A 25,728-nucleotide genomic window follows, 5' to 3' on the forward strand; every position below is an offset into this window, starting at 1 on the left:
CAGATCTATCAAGCAGCATCAAGAGTAGAGACAGGTACTAACACTTCTCCTTTTCTTTAGAGTACCAACAATTCATGGCTCATGCAATATCAGAAGATTATTTTTTAAAAATCTTGAGATGAAATATTTTGTGGCAAGTCAGTTTTTTAGACCTGATCAAATATTATAGTGTAAATAAATGCATGTCTTACATAAAATATTTCCAGCTTTGTTTTTAATATACCATGTAATTGTCATGTAATACAGTAATTACTTGTTTAACACGTGCCCGCTTAACATGTTTTTGCAGTAGCACAATTTTTGGGGGGAACGTTTGTCGAATAACATGACCATCCCCGAAATAACACGAAAATAATTGAGTGGTGCACTACTTCGCGTGGCAGTATAAGTTGGTGAAAACAGTGGTAATATGCATGAGCGGATGAATACACGTGGTCATAGCTCTCCTTCGCTTACTGACGTGTGTATCTTTGTATTTTAACAAACTGCGGCGACTCGTATTGCTAATTATCTTGTATTGCTAGATATCTAATGTTGACATTGATGACCCAGCACCAACAAAAAATTAACTTTGTTACCACCGCCTGAAACGCGACCCCCACCTTTTTCCATTATTTTTAATGGGAAAATTGACTTCGCATAGCATGTTTTCGCTTAGCACAAACATTTTCAGAAACGCCTCTATAGAGTTAAATGAGGAATTACTGTATTTCAGGCTATCTTTGCTAATGTCTCTGCAACATATTAATTGTATCACATATGATGTATTTGGTTGTTGTAAAGTTAATACATTTAAAAAGGAGCCTTAATTTGTTACTTAATGTTAAGTCTGAGGCATTGTTGGGTGAAACTAACACTATAGTATCTACTGCCTGAAATAAAAACAAAAAGAAACCAAGTGTGTAATTTATGCAATTGATTTTCCTAACTCTTAACATGAGATCTAGTGTGGTGACGTGGCCAAAAAGCTAATGTCACCCTTGGAGTTATAAATAGCACTATCGAGTAGGAATAGGGCCTCTGTATTTGGCACTGGTGCAGTCAATAGTAGACTAGAGTGTCACGTTCTAGTGTCCACATTTCAATAAGGATATTGATAAATTGGATAGGATTCAATGAAGAGCCATGAAAATGATTAAACTTTTGGAAAATATGCTTTTATTGTGATTGACCTCCTTGAGTCTATCTATTTATTTTAAGAGAATCTCAAACTACAGTAAAACTCCGATGGTCTGGCATCTGATGGTCTGGCACTCCTGATGGTTCGGCACCATCAGGAACCCAGAAGTGCTCCGGGCAGCCGGACCATTGGAGCTGCTCTGCCCCCAGCTTCCCCGATTCAGCTGCTGCTAAAACTGACCAGCGGCTGAATCGGGGAAGCCGGGGGCAGAGCAGCTGGGGTACTGTCGGGTAGGTCCCGTAGCGCCGCCCCTCAAGGCTGCAGGACCAACCTGGCAGCACCCCAGCTGTCCTCGATTCAGCCGTTGCTGAAACTGACCAGCGGCTGACTCCAGGAAGCCAAGGCAGAGCTGCTGTGCCCCGGCTTCCTGGAATCAGCCCCTGATCAGTTTCAGCAGCAGCTGACTTGGATATACGTGGGACAGAGCAGCTGGGGTAGGTCCTGTTGGGTTGGTCCCTGCAGCGTCGAGGTGCGGCAGAGCAGCTCTGCCTCCGGCTTCCTGGAGTCAGCCGCTGATCAGTATCAGCAGCGGCTGACTTGAGGACACCTGCCGGGTTGGTCCAGTAGCGCTGGCAGCACTCCAGCTGCTCTGCTGCAGGCATCCCTGATTCAGCCGCTGCTGAAACTGACCAGCAGTGGTTGAATCAGGGACGCCTGGGGCAGAGCTGGAGTATCGGAAGGGGGGGACTATGAGTGGTCTGGGGTGGGGTGGGGGGGATGCATTGGACCCCTCATAGCCCCCCCTTCTGATAGTTCGGCATATCTGATAATCCGGCAGCCCCAGGGTCCTAAAGGTGCTGGATTATCGGAAGTTTACTGTATATGATCACAATTGTCCCTTCTGGCCTTATCTATAAACTTTGTTTTGCTCTCTGTGTAAATGTCTTCATTTAAATAGTAGAAATAAAAAGCACATCTTGTTGGCATAAGTAACTTGTTAGCCCGTTCATTTTTAAGAATAGGAAATTTCATAATTCTGGGGTGATAACTTCAATTCCAGAAGAAATAAAAAAACAAACTTTCAAAATATGTGGGGGAGGAAGGTATCAAATCTTCTGCTTTTGTCTGTACTTCATGGGTTTTTTACACTTGTACCTCTTAATTAAATCCCAGAGGATAACAAAAAATTGAATGAAAATGTGTTAAGAGGTGACTTGTATACAAAAGCATGGCTGTTAGTGGGGATGTTAGCAAATGTTTATTTTTTGTGAATGTGTAACTGCTGGATTTTTCAGTGGTTATGCATTTACACATAGGGGAGCAGGTAGGAGCTGGTGCTCTGTTGGAGGAGGGAGTGGGGGAGAGGCAGGCATCTTAAAAATCCCGCCTTCCCCCTTTGCTGCCTCTGATACAGTGGCAGCACGGGAGGGGGTGTTTTGTGTAGTTAACTGATGAGCCCAGCCTTATCTGTTAATCATGTAAATGATTACACACTAACATTTCTAGCTGTTACCCAAAGTTCACTCTACGCACAGCTTTTCTGAGACCAAAGTTTCAGATCCAATTCTCTCAGATGTTAACACCCTTGAATATTCTGTCATTTTGTGCATTTAGTGCATTGCAGACTTGTTGATATCAAGAAGTTGGGCATGATTACTTAACTTTTGTGTATGGTCATGCGTTCTATATGGTGTCTTCTGTACTTTATCTGGATGTCTCCATCCTCAAAGGCCAGCCAAGTCATTCTAGTTCTCTTCTGATAACAAATAATTGAATAAATCTATGTAAATTTCAGAAATAAGTCTGTCTTTTCTCCTGCAAACCAAAAAAAAGGAAAGAAAAAGGGACATTAGTTTTGAGGACATTAGTTTTGTTGGCAAAAATTCCAGAGTTGGACCTTTTTGCTTCCCTGAAGTGTGAAACACTTAACAGTCAATGGAGGGAAGCTTCGTGTTCCATTTGGGTGTTGGTGATAAGAGCTGTAAGAAAAGATGAAATCTTTTGATCTTATAATTGAATATTGAATGTGTGTTTGATTTGTCATAGATTTCTCCTATGTCCATTGAGCTCTCCGTGCAGCTGGACTTCACAGTGTATCAGAGGCATTTCTGATACATCTCTGCATTTTTCTGAATTTTTCAGCCAGATGGTTTCACTTCATATCTGAATGGCTGACTACAGTACTAACTGGGTTGGTTCAGCCAAGTTTAGACATAAAGATATGGCCCTTATGCCAACTATACTGCTATATTACTGATTTAACAAGTAATTTTAAAAGGCTGAAAACAATCAGTTAAAATTTACATAGGTATGCCATTACACTTACAGTTCATATATGCAGTTATTGAATTTTCAGGTTAGTATTGTCATTAACTTTAACTTTGACCCATCGGGTATAATTAAATCTATTTATGCAGCTAAAATATATTTTTATTATAATTTCCTTTATACAAATATATTTTGGACTAACGGAGTCTTTCAAAATAAACGTTACAAATGTGCAGCCCTTTCCATATATTTCTCTGCTGTTTGTGTGGTGCCTGGTGAAACTCGTATGATTTCCTGAGAAGGGGCCATGCAACACCAGAATGCAACTTCAAGGAGAATAAAGAAACTTCTAAAAAATGAAATGACAGACTTTCATCATGCAATTTTGGTGAGATTATGCAAAGCATATTTTACTGAGTATTTCACAGAATTACTCCCACATTGAAACCCCACATATATAAATGGAATTTTCTTTATTGAGGAGTGACTGTTTTGACACAAGCTAACTCTCTTCTATGATGACTTTCACATTAGATATTCTAGATTTTTTTTTTTCAATGATTCGGTTTGGTTTCTTAATAGTAATTTAAAATAGGTAGCATCAAATACTTTTGTAATCTGTCTTTGTCTGAATATAGTTTATCTGATTTTGGAAGTTTTAGCACCTATTTTTTTTAGTGAGTATATGCAACACTTGAGCAGCTTTAAATATTTATGAATTCAGTCGTGTAGATATACAGGCCACTTGCATGTCTGGCGCATCCAAATCTTTCATTGAGTTCAGGGGACCTTGAGTGCTCAAGACACTTACACCAATACAATTTAAGGTCCTGTTACTGTGAGGTGCTCAACATCCTCATCTTCCATTGACTCTTGAGGGTACTTGGCACTTTTCAGGATTAAGCCCCAGATACAAATAGCACAAAAGAAAAATAGGGCTGAGGGAATAGAAATAAATGACTGTTCGTAATTATCAGTAACTGAGACAGCTTTGTATGTACGTCATGATATTTTTAAGAATAGAAACAAGAACCTTGTAAACTTTGCTCTTTAGTTATGTGTCCTGGAAGGCACTACAGTTGCTGGATAGAGAGCATGAGAAAACAAGAGTATCTTGTTTATAGAAACTAAATTAAATCCAAATTTTGGAGTTGACAGAAGAGTTCACACTCTGTCATGGTCTTCTGTTTGAAGGTTTTTTGAGCCCGTGTCCTGTTTGAGGCATTTTCCCCCTCCCAACATGTGGCTAAGCCTTCTAGAATGCAGGTATGGCAGTACTACCCTCTAACTCCCCTACCCTCCACAAAAGTGACTACTTCAAAATTATGTCTTCTATGATTTAACAAATGAAATGTATACCACTTGTCAGTGTTAGAATTAAATACAGTTCTCCAACTTTGTAGAATCATAGAATCATAGAATAATAGGACTGGAAGGGACCTCGAGAGGTCATCGAGTCCAGCCCCCCGCCCTCAAGGCAGGATCAAGCTCAGTCTACACCATCCCTGATAGATGTCTATCTAACCTGTTCTTAAATATCTCCAGAGAGGGAGATTCCACCACCTCCCTTGGCAATTTATTCCAATATTTGACCACCCTGACAGTTAGGAATTTTTTCCTAATGTCCAATCTAAACCTCCCCTGCTGCACTTTAAGCCCATTACTCCTTGTCCTGTCCTCAGAAACCAAGAGGAACAAATTTTCGCCTTCCTCCTTGTGACACCCTTTTAGATATTTGAAAACCGCTATCATGTCCCCCCTTAATCTTCTTTTTTCCAAACTAAACAAGCCCAATTCATGAAGCCTGGCTTCATAGGTCATGTTCTCTAAACCTTTAATCATTCTTGTCGCTCTTCTCTGTACCCTTTCCAATTTCTCCACATCTTTCTTGAAATGTGGTGCCCAGAACTGGACACAGTACTCCAGCTGAGGCCTAACTAGTGCAGAGTAGAGCGGCAGAATGACTTCACGAGTTTTGCTTACATTTAAATGCAATTTATTAAGGCTGTTTTAACAACAGAAGAAAAATGTGGGGGTAGGGTTTGTACTACTTTAACCTTTATACAAGTATAGTTAAAATGGTACAAGCTTTATATGTGGATTAAACCATTAAACTGTAAGCTGTTTATGACCAAGGACTGTTTTACTTTCTAATCTATATGGTCCCTGTACAATGGGCCCTTACTTGGGGTTCCTGGACTATTATAAGTGTAAGGCATTTTATAGGCTCATGTCAGTTTAGACATTGGAGGTACTTAATCCCTTCCATTTTATAGAATCATAGAACACTAGAACTGGAAGGGACTAGGGTTGTAACAGTATAGTTGATTAAATGATAAGCAAAAGCTTATAGGTTAATGCTATAGACTACACGCATTTCCCTCTCCCTCTCTCCCTGCCAGTACTGTATATTTTTTTTAGGAGGCTGGCCAGCAGTCTGGCTCAATCCTGGCTTGAGACGAGTCCAGGACCTACCCCCATTTCAGCTCTGCATTTCAAGTGTATTAAGAGCCAGGCGGGCTGACAGCCCAGCTCAGTTCTGGCTTGCCCTGGGTCCAGGAGCTCAGACCCCCCTCAACAAGGGCTGCTGCCACTCTGCACTGCTGCCTTTTTCTCAGAAGCAACAGCACAGTGTGACAGGCAGCTGGTCCATGAGGGGAGCTGGTTTTTAAACTGTCTCTCCTCACATACGAGCTCCCACCTGGCACCTTGTGCTTGCCTTTGATTTAGTGGCTGTCAGCCCTGCCTCTAGGACTATAGTATAGTCAAGTAACCAATAAAACATCAGTTACAGGCAGTCCCCGAGTTACGCGGATCCGACTTATGTTACGAACGGGGTTTGCTGCCCGTCTCCCTGGTCTGCTGAGCCTGGGAGCAAAGCCTCTGAGGACGCCGGCAGCGGGACAGCCGCGGCGCGTCTGGGCTGTCCGCTGCCCACGTGCTCCCCGGCTTTGCTCCCCATCTCCCTGGTCTGCTGGTCTCCAGCAGACCAGGGAGACAGGGAGCAAAGCCTCGGAGGACCCGGGCAGCGGGACAGCGGTGCGTCTCGGTCCGCCACCCGCGTCTCCCTGGTCTGCTGGCGGGGGGGGGGCACAGCTAGTACGCCCGCCCCCGCCCCTCCCCCCCAGCAGACCAGGCTTTTCTCCGGACACCTGTGGTAGAGCAGCTGAGGCACTGCCAGTTGGTCCCGCAGCACCGCTCTGGGCGCTACTGGACCAACCCGGCAGCACCCCAGCTGCTCTGCCCCAGGCGTCCTGATTCAGCTGTTGCTGGTCAGTTTCAGCAGCGGCTGAATCAGGACGCCTGGGGCAGAGCAGCTGGGGTGCTGGTGGATTGGTCCAGTAGCGCCGAGGAGCGGCGCTACTGGAGCAACCCAGCAGCACCCCAGCTGCTCTGCCCCAGGCGTCCCCAAGTCAGCCGCTGCTGAAACTGACCAGCGCTGACTACAGGAAGCCCGAGGCAGAGTTGCTCTGCCCCGGGCTTCCTGGAATCAGCCGCTGATCAGTTTCAGCAGCAGCTGACTTGGGGACGCCTGGGGTTCTTAAGTTGAATCTGTATGTAAGTCGGAACTGGTGTCCCGATTCAGCCCGTTGAAACTGATCAGAGGCTGATTCCAGGAAGCCCGGGGCATAGCAACTCTGCCTCGGGCTTCCTGTAGTCAGCCGCTGGTCAGTTTCAGCAGCGGCTGAATCTGGACGACAGTTCCGACTTGCATACAGATTCAATTTAAGAACAAACCTACAGTCCCTATCTTGTACGTAACCCGGGGACTGCCTGTAATTGAATAGTTGAGTAACCTCATAATATTTAACATCCCTAGAAGGGGACCTTGAGAGATCGAGTTCAGTCTCCTGCCCTTATGGTAGGACTAACCAATGTCTAGACCATCCCTGATATATGTTTATCCAACCTGCTCTTAAATATCTCCAGTGATGGAGATTCCACTACCTCCCTAGGGAATTTATTCCAGTGTTTAACCACCCTGACAGGCAAGAAGTTTTTCCGAAAGTCTAATGTAAACTTCCCTTGCTGCAGTTGAAGCCCATTGCTTCTTGTCCAATTATCTGAGGCCCAGGAGAACAATTTTTCTTCCCCATCCTCGCAATACCCTTTTAGATCTAACCGCTTGTCCACCAATGAGGCTAACTTGGGGTCTGTGTTCACTGTAGCATTAACCAGGGCTCTGACCTGCAAGTTACTTCTAACGCTCCTCCCCATCCACATGCAGAGCTCTCATCTCTAAGTTTGGGGGTGCTTAAACCCAAGCTACCTGGCTCACTTAGGGCTATAAGCTAAAACCCAAGTGAAGCTTTCATGAGGGCTCGTAACCATCTGTTTTTTCCCTTGTGGGTGGAAGATGTAGGCTGTTGATACTTAACAAGTAGGCTGTTCCCTTTGGTGATACAATGTTAACACTGCAAATTGGAAGCAAATCTAAACAGGTCTTGAGAAGGGGAGAATTTAAATAAGCTTGTCTCTGTACATACATGAATCCTTGTGCTGATTGTCTTTGGTGCGGAGTTCCCTGGCTTATCAAGCACCTGGCAGTATTTACTTGTACATGATTAACCCTTTTTTTTACATTAAAGTACACCTTATATTTTCTGTAAGGACCTTTTGTGAAGATTGGATTTACCTTAGTCTTGCATCTGGTCCAAGCTAGTAAAGTATAATTATAAATTAAGAGTTTAAATTAAACTCCATCCATACCAAAACTTAAAACCAGTAATGTTATAAAGGTGCATTCTGCCATGAATGTTTATTCTGCTTTCCCAACCAGAATAAGATGAACTTGGTAGAAGCAGTTTTTATACTACTCTAACTGTATCTACATTAAAGTATCTTAACTGTATCTTAATTTAACTTTACAGATAATTAAACTAGCAAAGCTTTATAGTATCGGTAAGCCCATAATTGTAAATTTGTTAGGTAAAAGTTCATGATTGATACAGCTTTCTAATTACTTGGCAATTTAACACACAAACTGCATTATTTAATGAATGATTTGGAAGAAAAATTGAGTTAATGTCATAATCCATAGGATGATCCCTTAAAATTATTTTTGTTTTGAAAATTGTACTAGACTGTGTCTGATTAGGAACAAAGATGAGCTTTTACATTTAATGTATTTTAGAATACCTACTAAAACAAACAACAAAACAAAGCCATTTATTGGTATTTTTATTTTTGTTCAGAAATGGAGGAGCATAGTCTGCTGGATCCGGGATTGAAGGTTTATAATGGACTATGGGATTATACATTGATGAGCCAGCAGGTGGCATGCCTGAGTGACTGAAGAAAATGGGTGCTAATGCATCTAACTACCCTCATTCGTGTTCCCCAAGGGTAGGGGGAAATTCGCAGGCACAACAGACATTCATAGGTAAGTTTCAATCATCTTGCTATTTTTATAATGTTTACTGTATTGTATGTGAAGTGGGCTTGGGTTGCTTGCGATATTGGTAATGGGATGCAGAGCTTTTTATCTTCTACTTCTCCTATTTAAATCTACTCCAGTTTAGTAGTGCATAAAATTTGGTACTTTTTAATAACTGGTTGGCCTATTTGCAAAATGAGTTGATGTTCCCAGTTTCTATTGGACAGATGTGCATGTAATAAAAACCAGTCACAGCTGTCTGTCTGGACAGTCTCAACCATCCATGACAACTGTCCTTGCTTTCAAGGACAGATTGTAACTGTTTAAAAGGACATGTATCATTTTTCCACTTCTCCAGAAAATTCTATCCATATTTTAATATAATTAAAATATTTCTGTTTTTATTTCCCTCCTTCTACCTCTGTGTCCTCTTTACTGGGTTTTTGACACTGTCTACATAGAGATTGAATCACCTTCTACCCCACAGAGATGATCCCTTCAGGCACAATGACAGGCTAACTTGGGAAACTCATCCTCGTGTCTCTATTCCATTTTTCTTTTAATAAACGGAGGCCTTTATTTTCCTGCAGCACTAAAATCACTTAAACAGAAATGTTGCAAGTTTAGAAACTTTGAAACTAAAGCTCTTTGGAGGTGTGAGCATGTGTGTCACAAAAGCAATAGCATGGTTTCACTGATAGCATCTTATTCAGAAATCCAGTAGCCCAGCATTTCCCAAACTATGGTCCGCGGCCCGGTACCGGGCCGTAGAAAAGAAATGCCGGGTCTCAGCGTGCCTGGTGGCTGCCGGCCCTTATGCCAATTCGACCCATTTGGTCGAATCGTGCCCCACGCCCCTGCACTCGGAAGTGCTGGCGAGTTAAGAGCTGGGGGCCTGCTCCACCACTATGTGGAGCTGGGTCTCTCCTCGGCTCTGCCTGGAGCAGGCCCCGGATTTCCTCCCCCCTCCTCTCCCCGGCGCGTCCTCCCACCCCACCCTCAGAGCGTCCCACTCGGCCCGGGACGTCCCTGCCGTGTGCAGCTCCTCTTCGCCGCCTGCCACCCATGTGCGGCGTTGCACGTGGGCGGAGAGGATGCCCGGGTGTGATGTGACATCACGGCCTGGGGTTTTGAAACCTGCGGGAGGCATGTTGCGGGGCCTGGCTGGCTCTGGGTTCGGCCTCCGGGGCCTGAGTGCGGACTCCGGCCCCGCAACTTGGAAGGAGAAGGCAGGGAACCGGCTCATGCCGAGGAGAGGAGAGGCGGGGGGGGGGGCGGGGGGGGCTGAGGAGAAGGGGCTTGGGAGGGAAAGGCACCAAGGGACAGGGTGCAGGAGAGACAAATGCCAGGGGGCCAAGTGCAGACAATGAGGGAAAGGGCAGGAGGGGAGGTGTCAGTGGGAGGGGGTACAGGGTGATGCTGGGAGAGGAGAGAAGAGGGGAAGGGCACTGGGGGCTGGAGGGGGAGGTGCTGGGAGAAGGCTTGAAAGAAGGGGTGGGCATGAGGAAGGTCAGGATGGAGCAAATCGTGTGTGATGGCACAGAGGGGCAGGAGGGGAATGGGGCAGAGACTGGTGAGGAGGTGGGTATTAGGGGAAAAAGAGGGCAAAGGGAGGCACCAGGAGGGTGCAGGGCTAAGGAAAGGTGCAGGTGCCAGGGGATTCTGGGGTGAGGAGGAGGGGAGAGCTGGCCACCTGAAGCAGAACTGGACGGGGGAATCAGGGCAAGCTGGGGAGATTGGGGGGCTGGTGGAAACAGGGCTGCCGGGGGGTGTGAGGTTGGGGGCAGGGAGCTGGCCAGGGAAGATGTGGGCAGGGTGGGAGAAGCGGCCGCTGGAAGGAGGGTTGGGCGCAGGCAGCGGGGGCTGGCCAAGGGAGATGCTGGGGAGAACTCGCTGCCCAGGATGGGGTTGGGGGAAGTGGGGCTGGCCTGAAGCGGAGCAGGGGGGAGGAATGTATCTGCCTGCAGGGAGTGGGGCTGACCCAACCCCGTTCTCCCCTTCCCCCCCACCCGCAAAGCACGAGTTAGTCTGGCACAGGGATTCTACTGTCCCCTCCCTCCGCCCCTCCCCCACAGCCCTTGAGTAGTTGCGAACTATCTGGCTGGTAGACACACTCATGCAGCCTGAGCACATTTACCAGGCATGTAGGCGGAGGATACAGTTATGGTTTGCAATATAAAACCCTAAGATAAATACCAATTGTTGTCACCTCTAAATTTCAGTAACCCACAACTTATCCAGTGAAAATAAAATTTAAGATTTTTCAAAGAAGCCTAGGGAAATAAGGCATCAAATCCCAGTGAAAATCAATGGAAGTGAAGCACTCAGTCATTTTATGACCACTTTGAAAATCCCAGCCTAAAACCTTACAGAACTGTGATAATGCATGCTATATATAGGAATGATAAATAAGGATTTTCAGGGCCTTCCCCTTAATGTCTTTCCCTACCCTCTCTTCTTCCTCTTCTCTCCTTTTTATTATCTTGATTCTAATTTCTTTATTCTTTTGGTTGCATGTCAGAGGAAAATAGATATGTGCTCAAACAGAATAAGACTGTTACTGAGTATTTCAGCAGCTGACGAAATAATTAGTGTTTTTTTTAAGAAATCAGCACTTTCCTAGTTGTATGACTGTATAGAACATGTTTCCTATTCATGAAATATATTTACTTTCTGAAGAATAAAACTGGATATACGATAACCAGGGTCATAAAATGTTTTTTATAGCCTAGCTTTTTACTTCTAACGATCTAGGCTCAAATCATATTATCTTAGTCTCCACGTGTTCCCCATTAAAACTAGATAAAGCTGTCAGAGTATAGTTATAGTTTGGGTGCTTCAAACAGGGAACTGATTGGCAAAGCAATTGGAATATTTTCATGGTGCTTGACCTAGACTGCTAGTCACTTTCTTCCAAGAACTTTAAAGTTGCTTACTGCTCATAAAGAGAGAGTACATAAATTAAAAGGTAGACTAGGGTTGGGTTTTTTGGTTTTTTTTTGTTCTGCTGTTGTGAGAATACTTTTGTTCTATTAAAGATTTAAACATTGTATTATCCTCTTTGTTGCAGCTTTGCCTACAAAACTCAGATTAAGCTTTCATACCACTTACTGTGCTGAGATGTCTGTGTAAGGTTTTATTTTAAAATGCAGTTCTGAAATTTAATTCTGAAGTGTAGGTACATAGAGGCCTGGACAAATCCCATTATTATTCCTTGTCAGTTGTTCAAGAATAGTAAAACTCCGATAGTCCGGCATCCAACTGTTCGGCACTCCTGATACACTGGCATCAAAATGTGGAGTGCTCCTGACCAGCTGATTAAAAAGCCTGCTGCTTAGCACAGGTGCTGGCTGTAACCAGATGGAGCATAAGGTTGGGGGGGAGTGGGATCATGTTACAATATGGAGAAGAGTGTTTTGCTGCAGGAAAGGGGGAAGGGGAGGGGAGGGGGAAGAGGATCAGGTTACAGCACAGAGGAGAGAGACTCCAAGAGGAAAGGGGTGCGGGGAGAGGGAGGGAGATTATTGTCCTGGCCAGCTGTTAAGCCGTGCAGCTGTATGGGACCTCCCGATTCTCTGGCGAATCTGATAATCCGGCACTACCTAGGTCCAAAAGGTGCTAGATTATCGGAAGTCTACTATAGTTTCTTTGGGCAGTTATCTGAATGCAACTTGAAAGAAAAGGGAACCAAGGATACAGAGATGGTCACATCCCATCTCTGTATCCTTTTTTTCTTTTCTTTGTCTATTCTTCAGTATCTGAGAGGAAGTGTTGCCGCTCAAAAAGCTTATGCTCTGATACCCTAATCAATTTCTTAGTCTTTAAAATGCTACCAGACTCCTTGTTTTTGCTGAAACAGATTAACATGGCTACCTCTCTGAAATATTAGCAGCTGTATAAATAACACTGTATTTGACATGTTACTGCATTACTATAAAATTAACTTAAATTTATCACTCAATCCTACTTAAAATAATATATAATAAAGCATATATCATAAAGGCCACGGAGGCTTAGAGTTAGTTGAGAATAGAGGTAGTCTAGTGAATCTGCAGAGTGGAAAAGCTAGAACCATACTTTGTCACATTTATGTAATATCAATAGTTCACATATAAAATACTTTATTCATAAAATATCTTTGCAAATACCATTCTAAGTAAGCATGCCATACCAATTTTGGACCTTTTTTATAATTAGAAAAGCAGCCAATATAACTTAGCAAAGTACATGAATGTCTTTCCCAATGTAAGATTTGTCTCCTATCATGTGGAAACTGGAAAAAATAAGATTTGTTGGTACGTTTTTGCCATCTTTGCAATAATGTATTCAGAGATTGGGGTTTAAGAAAAATGTTGCAACTCATGTGCTAGTATCAAAGTTTTTAAAAATTGTTAAATGAAATACAAATCTAGGAAGCATAGTTTGGCCTTCTCTTTTTCAGTAGCTACACTTGAAATGCAGTCAAAACATCCATTTTAAATTAAAATTGATTCTTAGAATATAGTGGATTAGGGTGGGCTAAGAAAACCATATTGTATTTGTGAATTTTAGAATCGGATAATTCAAATATATTATCTACTTTGGAAAAGTAGATCATTTTATTACTCCTTTGCCTCCAGTTAACAAAACTGAATTAAAGATGTGACAAAGCTCCTACTCAAAACTTCATGAGTCCTATGCTTTCAGGCAGATTGCTTGCCTCAGAGGCTCACAGCAGCCCTCAATTTAGGCATCCCATCTAGGTCATCAGATTGCTGTTGGTCGAGCTCCTTATCATTGGCCAGCATAAGGTATAGAGTCCACAGTCTCTCTGCCTCTCCCCAACTCCCCCGAGAATACATGGCTGCGTAATCCCATTTGGTCATCTGAAGAATGGGATGATACCCCATGATACCATCTTCCCTTTTTTTTTTTTTTAAAGTCTTTAATGTGCTACCAGACTATTTGTTGTTTTTTAAGTTTATCCTATTACATACTAACTCAGGTATACCTCTGAAACTTTCTTTTCCTCAGCCAATATTTTCCCTGGTGGAGATGGGGAAGTGGGTGTTTGGAGGAATCAGGCCCATCCTGTACTCTGGATTCTAGCCCAGGGTCCTGTAATGGCAGCTGCCTGTACAAGTCTCTAGTATCAGCTACAAGATAGTTACAAAAACCCCTCCTCTATTTCCCTAGCATCTTTCTTCTTTCTGGCTCTTTCTGCTGGAATCTACTGTTGCTTATTTCTTCTTAACTCCCAGCAGCACTCCCTCCTTCCCCTCAACTAGTTGCATGCTCTAACTGCAGGGAATCTCTTTTTATAACCAGTCTTAACTGGTTCTTTAATTGGCCCCAGGTGTTCTAATTAGCCTAAGCTCACCTGACTGCAAGCCCATTCAAATAGTTCCAGGTGCTCAGCTGCTTGATTGACTCTGATTCTGAACTAGCCCCTGCCAGTTACCGTGGGAACAGAGATTTTTCTCAGTCTGCGGCTAATATGCCTTCCTTCCGTTAGTTTTTTTTGTATCCCTCTGACCTGACCCTGTCACAAAAGCTATTGCTGAGATGAATAAATGAACCTGCAATGATTCACTTGCAAATCTGACTAATGTCTATTTAAAGAACTTGATATAAAGAGAAGGGAAGATGTGTAAGATGTGTAACTTGTGATGACATCTTTATCTAACCAATGACAGTTGGTTTTTTTTTCTTCATATGTTTTTAAACCCATTATATTTTCCTTTCATCTTCAGGAACATCATCTTACTCTCATCAAGGTTATGGCTGTGAATCAAAACTCTATAGCCTTGACCATGGCCATGAGAAACCTCAAGACAAGAAAAAGAAAAGTTCTGGTCTTGCCACCCTCAAAAAGAAATTTATTAAGCGTCGGAAATCTAGCCGGTCTGCTGATCATGCCAAGCAGATGCGAGAACTCCTCTCAGGCTGGGATGTTAGAGATGTCAATGCATTAGTAGAAGAGTATGAGGGAACTTCAGCCTTAAAGGAACTTTCTCTGCAAGCGAGTTTGGCAAGACCAGAAGCCAGAACACTACAGAAAGACATGGCTGACCTGTATGAGTACAAATACTGTACTGATGTGGACTTAATATTTCAAGAAACTTGCTTCCCTGTGCATCGTGCAATATTAGCAGCAAGATGTCCATTTTTTAAGACACTGCTTTCTTCCTCACCAGAATATGGAGCAGAGATAATAATGGATATTAACACAGCTGGCATAGACATGCCTATGTTTTCTGCTTTGTTGCACTATCTTTATACAGGAGAGTTTGGAATGGAAGATTCAAGATTCCAAAATGTTGATATCCTTGTTCAGCTTAGTGAAGAATTTGGAACACCAAATTCATTAGATGTTGATATGCGTGGGCTGTTTGATTATATGTGCTATTATGATGTGGTTCTTAGTTTTTCATCCAACTCTGAACTGGTAGAATCATTTGGTGGAAGTCCAAACTGTTTAGATGAAGAACTCCGAGCTCACAAAGCTATTATTTCATCTCGGTCACCGTTTTTTCGACACCTACTGCAAAGGAGGATACGAACTGGTGAAGAAATTACAGACCGAACGCTACGGACTCCAACTAGAATTATACTGGATGAATCTATCATACCAAAAAAATATGCTAAGGTCATTTTAAATTGTATGTATACAGATGTGGTAGACCTCTCCGTTTTGCACTGCAGCCCCTCAGTAGGGAGTCTGAGTGAAGTTCAGGCTCTTGTAGCAGGAAAACTAAACATGACTAGGGCTGAAGAAGCTATGGAGCTCTATCATATAGCACTGTTCTTGGAGTTTAACATGCTTGCACAAGGTATGTAATATTGTGTTTATTTTAGCTCCTCAAATTGAATATAAGGTTAAACTGCTTCTTCCTTTAAGTTTTTGAAAATATTTTCTCTGTCACACTTGGATTTTATTATACCATTAGATACTAACTCTCGTTTAGCTCGTTTCATCAGTAAATTTCAAAGCTGTTTACAAATAAGTATCAGTTTTCTTATTTTACATATGTAGAAACCAAAGCACAAAAACTTGAGTGGCTTGCCCAAATGTCACCCAGCTGTGGCAGAGCTGAGACCAAAACCCCTGTTTCCCAAGTCCTGGCCAGTGCTCTAACACACTGTCTTACATAACATAGCCACCTGTTTTATCTATGAATATAAGTTCTAATCTACTTCTGAATCAAAGTGCATTAATATGAGTAGATATTTGAGAAATGCTATATTCAAAATGACACTCGAGATACAGTAGAGGGCACTGTTTTTCAAGTAGGACACCCAAAAAGCCATGCACCTGCAATCTTTTTGAATTCAAGAGAGAAGAACATGGTCCTGTGGATTGAAAACTTGAGGTGCCTTGGTACTGATCTGCTGGGTGATCTTGGGCAAATGGCATCCTCTTTGTGTCTGTTCATCTGTAAATTTAGGATAATTTCATTTATTCCTTTTATAAAATATTTTAAACTCAGTGGGTTGAAAAGTATGCTAAAAGGAGCCTTAATATTATTTTTTAAGTTACTATTTGCATGGACTTATTTGTTTTAATGAAATACACTTTAGCATGTTTGAAAAAGAATGAAGGAAGGTGTCAATTTTTTGGTTGCATGCGAGAGGGGGAAACTGATAAGCCCGCCCCCCCCTTTTTTTTAAGATTCATCTTGAGACAAAAGAAATACTCTGGCATTCTATAATGGAATATAAGTCTTTAAGGTGTATAAACATAAACAGTTGGCTATGTAAATTATGAAAAATAGATGACATGACTCTGTGGATTACTGGGGATGTTCTGAGCAATAGAAGCCTTTTAAATTGGCAAAGGATATTTAAACAATTGAAAATATGTGAAAAATTTTCAATTAAAAAATAAAAAATTGAAGGAGGAAAGTTGATGGCTAGTGCCTCTCAAAGTTAGATTGATATATCATTGAATACAAAATAATAATTAAATACACCAAAATGTATGGAAACATAAATTTTGGATATTATGGATGACTGACTAAAACCACTTTTCATTTGTATGTTCACTCTAATCTTTTCCATACATGTACAGAATAAATTTTATGTGCACTGAGGCATGTGTGAATATGCACCACCAGAAGAAACAAAAAATCTAGCTCTGAGTGCTCTGCCAATCAGCTGGATGTCATTTAAATCTCTTCTGAGTGCTACACAAACACAGAGCGTACAGGGAATCCTGGTTTTAGCAGCATAAATATTTCTAGTTTAGAAAAATACATTGATGAATAGGACAGTTCCTAGCAAATGGAGTTTTAGATGGGGAGTAATCAATTTATGCACAATTAGGCTATTTTTATATTTTTCTCTAGGGAAGATAATTATTCAAACCTGAGTCAGGGCAGAGCTGTCTTGCTAAGTCTACAGACAGCTTCAGTGTGCCTGAAGACTCTAGGGAGGTTAGGAGTTGGTCCTTGTCTGTCGTTTGTTTGAAGTTAATGTTCTGTCATGTCATGCATTCTGGGACTTATCTGATACTGGTTGCTGTCAGAGGCAGGATTCTTGACTACTGGACCATTTGTCTGATCTAGTATTGTAATTTGTATGCTTTACCTGAGATCTTTATAATGATGCAATGAATTTGAATACATGATACAGTATATGGCAGGTCAGGCATTTAGGTAGCTTGGCTCTACGGAAGAATCACAGCATGTAACAATCTCTGTCTGAGAGAGAACATATCTCTGTCCTTTCAGGTGATGGTTGCTTGGAACTTTTCTCTCCTTTTTCCTGGAGGCTGTTTTCTATCCAGCCTGACCCCAGAGAGGCGTTGTGTTTGGTATAACCGAGGGCATAATTTGTATTGTGGCATCTTTATTACTGACAATGATTCATAAAGTAGAAAACAGCATGACAGTCAGATATGTTTGTCTTCAGTATTCACAGCTGTAGGAAGAAAAGTGATTTCAATTGCAAATTGGTAGATTTGTCATGGAATGTATTGAGGAACTATTTACATACCATTATGCCATTTTTAAACAGCCACTTTTAAAGTGCATGTCTACTTTGAAATATTCCTAACTGTAACAAGAATCTTGTCTAAAACTTACAGAATAGGTTATTTAACATACACGGAAAGAATCCTTCTACTCTGCAGTCTGGATACTGAAGAACAGATGATATTGGAGGAAGATCATGTTTTATATGGCCTACTAGAAGAGTTACGTTAAAACTATGGAAGACAGAAATGTGGGATGTTGACTTGAAGTAGTTATAGTCCTTAAGGGAAGGAGGCTATATCAGGAAAACTTTTTGCAAATAATGGTCTTGAAGGCTGTGAAGCAGTCCTTGATGCTGACATGAGAACTACTGAAAGATGCAGGGTGCATAATTCTTGAAGAATTCTGCTGCAGTGTTTTCTTTCCTGTAGTTTTCTTGGAAAAGTTTCTGAACTGTGAAATGTAAAATGAACAGGACTGTAATGAACCATTTTTCTGGAACTTCTTCAGTGGAGGAATATGAAATGTGTGTTTGGCACTAAGAAATTACAGTGCTTCTACTTTAAGTATACAGAAAACCTTCTGTATTATTTCATCGCTTGCCATTTTAGCAATTACAGATAAATATAGTCCATTGCTCTTGTACAACAATTTGGTCAAGACCCAAATGACAATGTCTGTGATAAGAAGGAAGGTACCAAAGCAATATATGTACAGTGACCATATGTCCTGGATTTTCTGGGACTGTCCCAGTGTCCCCATTAAGTAGTGAAATGTCCCGGAAAGCCCCACCAGGCACTTCACTTCTTGATGCAGACACCACCTTGTGGGGAAGATGCAACTGAGAGATGGCTCCGTGCGCTGCCATTTTCCCTGTAGTGTGGCACAGCAACAACAGCCATCTATCCCCTCCCACTGCCTGCAGGGCACATAAGCAGCTCTATTGGAGCTTTGCCCGTGGGCAGCAGGACCAGTTTCTGATGGCATGCAGTTCCAGGCCACCCACTGCCCCACCACTGCATGCTGTGCTGCCTCCTTTTTTCCCCCAGTGGGATTGCCTCTGACACATGAGGCCTCTAGTCTGGGCACGCTGCCACCTCCTTCTCCAGGCTGCTTGTTGGTACAGCAGCCGCTGCAGTGGTGGGAGAGACGGGCAGGTCCAAGGCAAAACTCAGTGAAGCTGCTTCCAGACCTCTATGCCTTGGAGCTGCTGCCTCAGGACTGGCAGGGATCACGCAGAACCCAGCTGGGGTACTGCGGAGCAGGGTGTGCTCAGGCTTAACAGGTACTCTCCAAGTACTGCTGCTCTCTCCCTGCCCCTCCCTACCCTGCTGGCAGAGTGGCTGCAAAGGGGGAGAGGACTACAAAGGAAGGTTCCAAGTCATGAGGAATTTTAGTGCCACTGTCACTGGAGAATAGTGATAGAAATGTAGCTGTGTTAGTCTCCTGTAGCTGAAACAAAATACAGGACTAACAAGATGGTTTATTAGCTGATGAGCTTTCGTGGGCCAGACCCACTTCCTCAGTTCAAATAGTGGAAGAAAATAGTCACAACCATATATACCAAAATAGTCACAACCATATATACCAACCATATATACCAAACCACAACCATAAAATATTTGATTTGTCCTTTTCATATGCGTTCATTTTTTTAAATTGTATCCTTTGGTATATATGGTTGTGACTATTTTCTTCCACTATTTGATCTGAGAAAGTGGGTCTGGCCCACGAAAGCTCATCATCTAATAAACCATCTTGTTAGTCTTTAAAGTGCTACATAGTCCTGTATTTTGTTTCACTGTCACTGGAGGTCTTGTTGGATTTCAAAACTTTGATGGTAAAATTTGCTGGTCAGTGATTGTGTACATGGTGTCCCCGCTATAAGTCGCCCTAGTATGCATTCGTTCTGCACTAAAGTCATTGATGCTTGTAGGAACTGATGGTGTTGTAAGTCCTCCTATTTCCCGCTCTTAAGTTGCACCAAAAAAACCCACTATTTTGCACAAATGGAAGTCAACTGCGGGGAAAAAAATTACCCGCGCTAAGTTGTTTCGCTAGAAGTCCAAGTTTTTTGGAATATATAGCAAGGATGTATTGCTGTTTTATATTGCTTTTGAATTGGTTAACTTGAGAAATACCATCAATAAAAACACATTTTAAGGAAATGAAACAGCAGATTTTAGTTCATAAAGTGACAAAATATACAATTGACTAATCAAACACTAGGTATTAGTTTATTTCAATTTGTAAGTAGTAAGAAATGATACTAACTAAATACTGAAGTATTTGGTATGAGTTCAAAGCAAGTATTAAAGACTGGAGGCGACATTAAAAATTATAAACTGAGTAGAGCCACTCCAGCAGTTTTTAATATACATAAACATTACATAACTGGCAAAACAGTTGGTTCCTCCAAAGCTCTTGGAACCCCTCCCAGATTGGTATCAGTCACAGACTTAATGGCATAGAGCGTATGATTATGATCTAAATCAGTACTTCTCAAAGTGAGCCACAGTTCTCCTTGGCTGGAAATAGTGAACTGCAGCTCGTGGGAGCAGTGAGGCTCTGTGGCTGTGGATCCTTTAGGTCAGGGGTGGAAAACCTTTTTTGGAGGCCACTTACCCACAGAAAAATCAGTCAGGGAGCTGCACCCAAGTGAGGAGCAAAACCACCCCTCACGAGCGAGGCTCCCTAGTGCTGGGGAGAGCCTCAGGTGCTGGATCCAGGGAAGCCAGGGTCTGCATCTGGGCCCCGGGCCTTAGGTTCCCCACCTCTGCTTTAGGTAAACAAAGTGATATGGGCCCACTAGCAGCTTCTCTTTTTTTTGGCCCGCAGCCCACTTTGAGAAACACTTATCTAAATCCTTGATTAAGCTACTGAACAGAACCAGTCTCAGAATTAATCCTTACTTGTTATGCCCTTCCAACATGAGTGTGAAGCATTGATAACTACTCTCTGCGATCAATTATCCAACCAGTTATGTACCCACCTAATAGTATCTCCATCTAGATTGTATTTCCCATGCTTGTTAATGAGACGATCATGCAGGACTGTATCAAAAGCTTTACTAAAATACCACATCTCTCCCCCTCCAAATCTACAAGACGTGTTACTCTATCAGAAAAAGCTATCTAATTGGTTTGACCAGTTTTGTTCTTGACAAAGATATGCTGATTATTACTTTATACCTTATCTTCCAGATGTTTACAAATTGATCCCTTAATTATTTTCTCCATAATTTTTGTGCCAGGAAATAAAGCTGACCAGTCTTAATTCCTTGAGTTGCCCTTATTTTCCATTTTATAGATGGGCATCATATGAATCCTTTTCCTATGTACCCTTTTCCAGTCTGGGATCTCTCCCATCTTCTATGACTTTTGAGAGATACTAGCTAACAGCTCAGATATCTCCTCAATCAGCTTCTTGAATATTCTAGGATATATTTCATCTAGTCTTTGTGACTTGGAGATATCTAAGTAATTTTTAACTTGTCATTTCCATGTTTTGGCTTCTGAACCTACCATTTTCACAGGCATTCATTACACTAGGTGTCCAATCTCCTCCAACATCCTTTGTGAAAACCAAAACAAAAATCATTAAGCACCTTTGCCATTTTCATATAATCGGTTTTTCTCTCCATCAAGTAAAGGGCCTATCCTGTCCTTAGTCTTTCTCTTGTTTCTAATGCATTTGTAAAATATTTTCTCTTTACCCTTTATGTCTCTACCTAGATTGAGCTTATTTTGTGCCCCAACCTTTCTAATTTTGCCCCTACATACTTGTTTGTTTATATTCATCCTTTGTCCACTTTTTGTCTGATTCTTTATATTTTTAGATCACTCAAGATCTCCTGAATGATTGTGCTTTTTTCTTTATGAATAAATGAGAAGTCTGATTCACAACAAATGAGTGAGAAATTTAAAGATGTTCTATAAAAACCATAACCATTAAAAAATTGATAAGCATATTAAGATATGACACACAGGGCAGAAAGATATTGAGATTTATAAATAGTAAGCATAGAGAAATGAACGTACATTTTTTTGGATCAGCATGTTTTAATCTTTGTACAAAAGGTGTTAGATCAAAAGTATAATTAAGGTTGAAATTTTATTTTAAAGAAATATTGTTGCTATAAATAATTTTTACATAATTGATTTTAATTTAAGCATTCTTTAATGGGGCAAGTCATTTTGAAAACTTTTCCATTTTATAATAATTTAAGAGTAGATTATGCTATAAAAGTAGATTATGTACTATAGCCTATTCTTGAATACCTATGCCAATTTTTGAAGACTTAGAACAATATTTTTCCGTTTGCAATTTTTTTTCTCTATATAGAAAACAGCATACAGGGGAAATGGACTATGAACAGGGAAAAAGTAGAACCTACTGTATGCAAAATGCTAATTTAAAATAGAAAGTGGAAATATGTTTTCTCTTTTTCAGTTACAGTAATCCTAGATATTAACTTGCCTCAATGCAGTATGGGTATACTTTCTTACATCAGGGGACTAAACTGGATGATCTCTTGTGGTCCTTTCTTTTTCTACAGTTCTGTGGTTCTCAGCAGTTCATACTTTCCATTTAGCAATGTTTTGATAGTAAGATTTATGGATAAAGTTATCATCTCAGTTAAATGTAAAAGTAATTTGTTTTTATTAAGAAAAAAGATGGGTGTGTTAGAAAGATAATCAAATGCTTTAGCAGTGTGCAGTATTTTTTTTAAGGGGATCACACTAGTAAGTGGTTCTTCCAGCTATCTAAATTGAGGAAAGGAAATGAGTAGTATTTTAGCCTCACACAATTCATTTAGATAAATCTACAGTAGTGAACTTTTCAGCTTCTGTATCTAGAATGTTTGAAGCTGTGATCAAGATGACAGGTTTCCAAGGTTTAAATAAGAGGGGCACTTAAAGTGCATGGAATAGGGTTCTAAAGATGTTCAGTGTCTCACTAAGCAATTGGATTATGGAATTAAATATATTTTGAATAATTTGAAAGTTGGTAGAACTTTGAAGTCCTAGAGAATAAAACTTTTTCCATTTTTTTGAACAAACTCTCCCCCAACACTACCCTTGTATTTGTATGTTTAAAAAATATGAATAACCTATACTAGTGAAACAGTCAAGAAATGACAACAGTGAAGTTGCATGCACACAACCCTAATTTTTCCTCTTCAGGGGATATGTATTTTAGTCCAATCTTTAATTATATAATCCGATACAGCACAACTCCCAAAAGGCTTTTAGCCATTCTGTTGCTCTTCATTTAAATGAACATTGCCATGCTTAAAATTGGGAGCCTACCCACCCTCCTTTCCTTGAGCTTGCTTTCTGTCAGCATCTACTAGATTTACTGGCTCATGCTTTGCCACTAAGGTTCTCATTTGTTACTTACGTTGTGGTTGTGGGTTTTTGGTCCAAGACATTCAGCAAGTGAACAGGAATCTGTTCTGCATTTAAGACCTCCAGAGTCCATGTATCAAAGCAACAACTTACCTAACCAGTCAGAATGTAATTAATTGAGCTAGAAACCTTTTTATCGTGCATGTTAGGTATATATTTTTGCCTATAGGGCTTATGGCAGTCAGCTTCCACCTTTTTTCACTAATAACTGCTTTCTCTACTGGCCTGCTGTATGAAAGGATTCTAGCTATGTAGTAAATTCCACTAAGAACATAAGAATGGCCATACTGGGTCAGACCAAAAGTCCATCCGGCCCAGTACCCTGTCTACTGACCGTGGCCAATGCCAGGTGTTCCAGAGGCAGTGAATCTAACAGGTAATGATCAAGAGATCTCTCTCCTGCCATCCATTTCCACCCTCTGACAAATAGAAGCTAGGGACACCATTCCTTACCCATCCTGGCTAATAGCCTGTCAGCCGACGGTCAGGGCAGTGAGTCCCTTATGACCGGCTGAAGTTGTTTTAAATTGTGCTTGGTTCTGTTACAGCAACTGAAGGAGTCAGGTTAAAGCTTAAACAGTTACTATTTTATTGTTACAGGGTAAACTTAGTTGTTAAATGCTACTGCTGTGTTACAGATAACACAGCCACTCCAAAGGACAGGACAGAAATTAGACTAAGTCACTTACAGGTACCATGAAACCCTTTTGGTTCTCTGAGCGCTTATTAAATGCATGCAAAATAGACATCTAGCAGGTATCTATTCTCACCCCTGCGTTCCAGACTTAGAATCATAGAATAATAGGATTGGAAGGGACCTCAAGAGGTCATCGAGTCCAGCCCCCCGCCCTCAAGGCAGGACCAAGCTCTGTCTATACCATCCCTGACAGATGTCTGTCTAACCTGTTCTTAAATATCTCCAGAGAGGGAGATTCCACCACCTCCCTTGGCAATTTATTCCAATATTTGACCACCCTGACAGCTAGGAATTTTTTCCTAATGTCCAATCTAAACCTCCCCTGCTGCACTTTAAGCCCATTACTCCTTGTCCTGTCCTCAGAAACCAAGAGGAACACATTTTCTCCTTCCTCCTTGTGACACCCTTTTAGATATTTGAAAACCGCTATTATGTCCCCCCTTAATCTTCTTTTTTCCAAACTAAACAAGCCCAGTTCATGAAGCCTGGCTTCATAGGTCATGTTCTCTAGACCTTTAATCATTCTTGTCGCTCTTCTCTGTACCCTTTCCAATTTCTCCACATCTTTCTTGAAATGTGGTGCCCAGAACTGGACACAATACTCCAGCTGAGGCCTAACTAGTGCAGAGTAGAGCGGCAGAATGACTTCACGAGTTTTGCTTACAACACACCTGTTGATACAACCTAGAAACATATTTGCTTTTTTTGCAACAGCATCACACTGTTGACTCATATTCAACTTGTGGTCCACTATGACCCCTAGATCCCTTTCCGCCATGCTCCTTCCTAGACAGTCGCTTCCCATCTTGTATGTATGGAACTGATTGTTCCTTCCTAGGTGGAGCACTTTGCATTTCTCTTTATTAAACCTCAGCCTGTTTACCTCTGACCATTTCTCTAACTTGCTAAGGTCATTTTGAATTATGTCCCTATCCTCCAAAGAAGTCGCAACCCCGCCCAGTTTGGTATCATCTGCAAACTTAATAAGCGTACTCTCTATCCCAATATCTACATCATTGATGAAGATATTGAACAGTACGGGGTCCCAAAACATACCCTTGAGGAACTCCACTTGTTATCCCTTTCCAGCAGGATTTAGAACCATTAACAACAACTCTCTGACTACGGTTATCCAGCCAATTATGCACCCACCTTATCGTTGTTCTTATTCCCTTTTTTATAGATGGGCACAATATTTGCCCTTTTCCAGTCTTCTGGAATCTCCCCTGTCTGCCATGATTTTTCAAAGATCATAGAGGAGGTATCTGAGCCTTTAGCTATCAGCTCCTTGAGTATCCTGGGATGCATCTCATCAGGACCTGGTGACTTGCTGACATCTAACTTTCCTAAGTGATTTTTAAGTTGTTCTTTGTGTATCCTATCTTCTAAACTTACCCTCTCACTGCTTGTATTCACTACGTTAGGCACACCTCCAGACTTCTCGGTGAAGACCGAAACAAAGAAGTCATTGAGCATCTCCGCCATTTCCAAGTTTCCTGTGGCCAGTGGCCAGTGTCTTTCTCTCAATCCCTCGCGAAGAAGTAGGGCAAGGTTGGGCGTCCCACAGACCTCAGGAGACAATCAATACCTGCCAGCAGGTATAGATGATTGGAGCTCAAATGGGGTGGGCTACTGAACCTCTTTTTATACCCCTTTGGTCATGTAGGCTTCTTCCTGGTCTCAAGTGGCCAATTAGGAAAAATGGCTTTGAACACCCAAATTTCCCACGAAGGGTGCAAAGCATAATTTACACCTGGGAAAATGCAGACAATGGGCACCTCTGGTATGTGATGGGCGAAGATTCCTCTCCTGGGACAGTGCAGGCGTGTCAATTACTGGTACTAGCCATCAGGGCGACGGGAGGCCCCGGGTCGTCAGCTAGCCCATTTACTGTCTGGTTT

General features: G+C 41.7%; 1 protein-coding gene across 3 annotated transcripts in view; it reads left to right on the forward strand.

Annotated features, from left to right (window-relative positions):
• The window catches only part of BTBD7 (BTB domain containing 7), a 111,569-nt gene that overhangs the window by 32,778 nt on the left and 53,063 nt on the right, over positions 1-25,728 (forward strand). For all 3 annotated transcript variants that reach the window (XM_089778376.1, XM_075926680.2, XM_014578873.4), the window contains exons 2-3: positions 8,584-8,771; positions 14,498-15,577. In XM_089778376.1, the coding sequence (XP_089634502.1) occupies positions 8,690-8,771; positions 14,498-15,577 (1,162 nt within the window). In that variant the 5' untranslated portion in view covers positions 8,584-8,689. The remainder of the gene's footprint in view (positions 1-8,583; positions 8,772-14,497; positions 15,578-25,728) is intronic.

Source organism: Pelodiscus sinensis, chromosome 5 (assembly GCF_052426305.1).
Source record: "Pelodiscus sinensis isolate ZL-2025 chromosome 5, ASM5242630v1, whole genome shotgun sequence".
In the NCBI taxonomy this organism is placed as follows: domain Eukaryota; kingdom Metazoa; phylum Chordata; order Testudines; family Trionychidae; genus Pelodiscus; species Pelodiscus sinensis.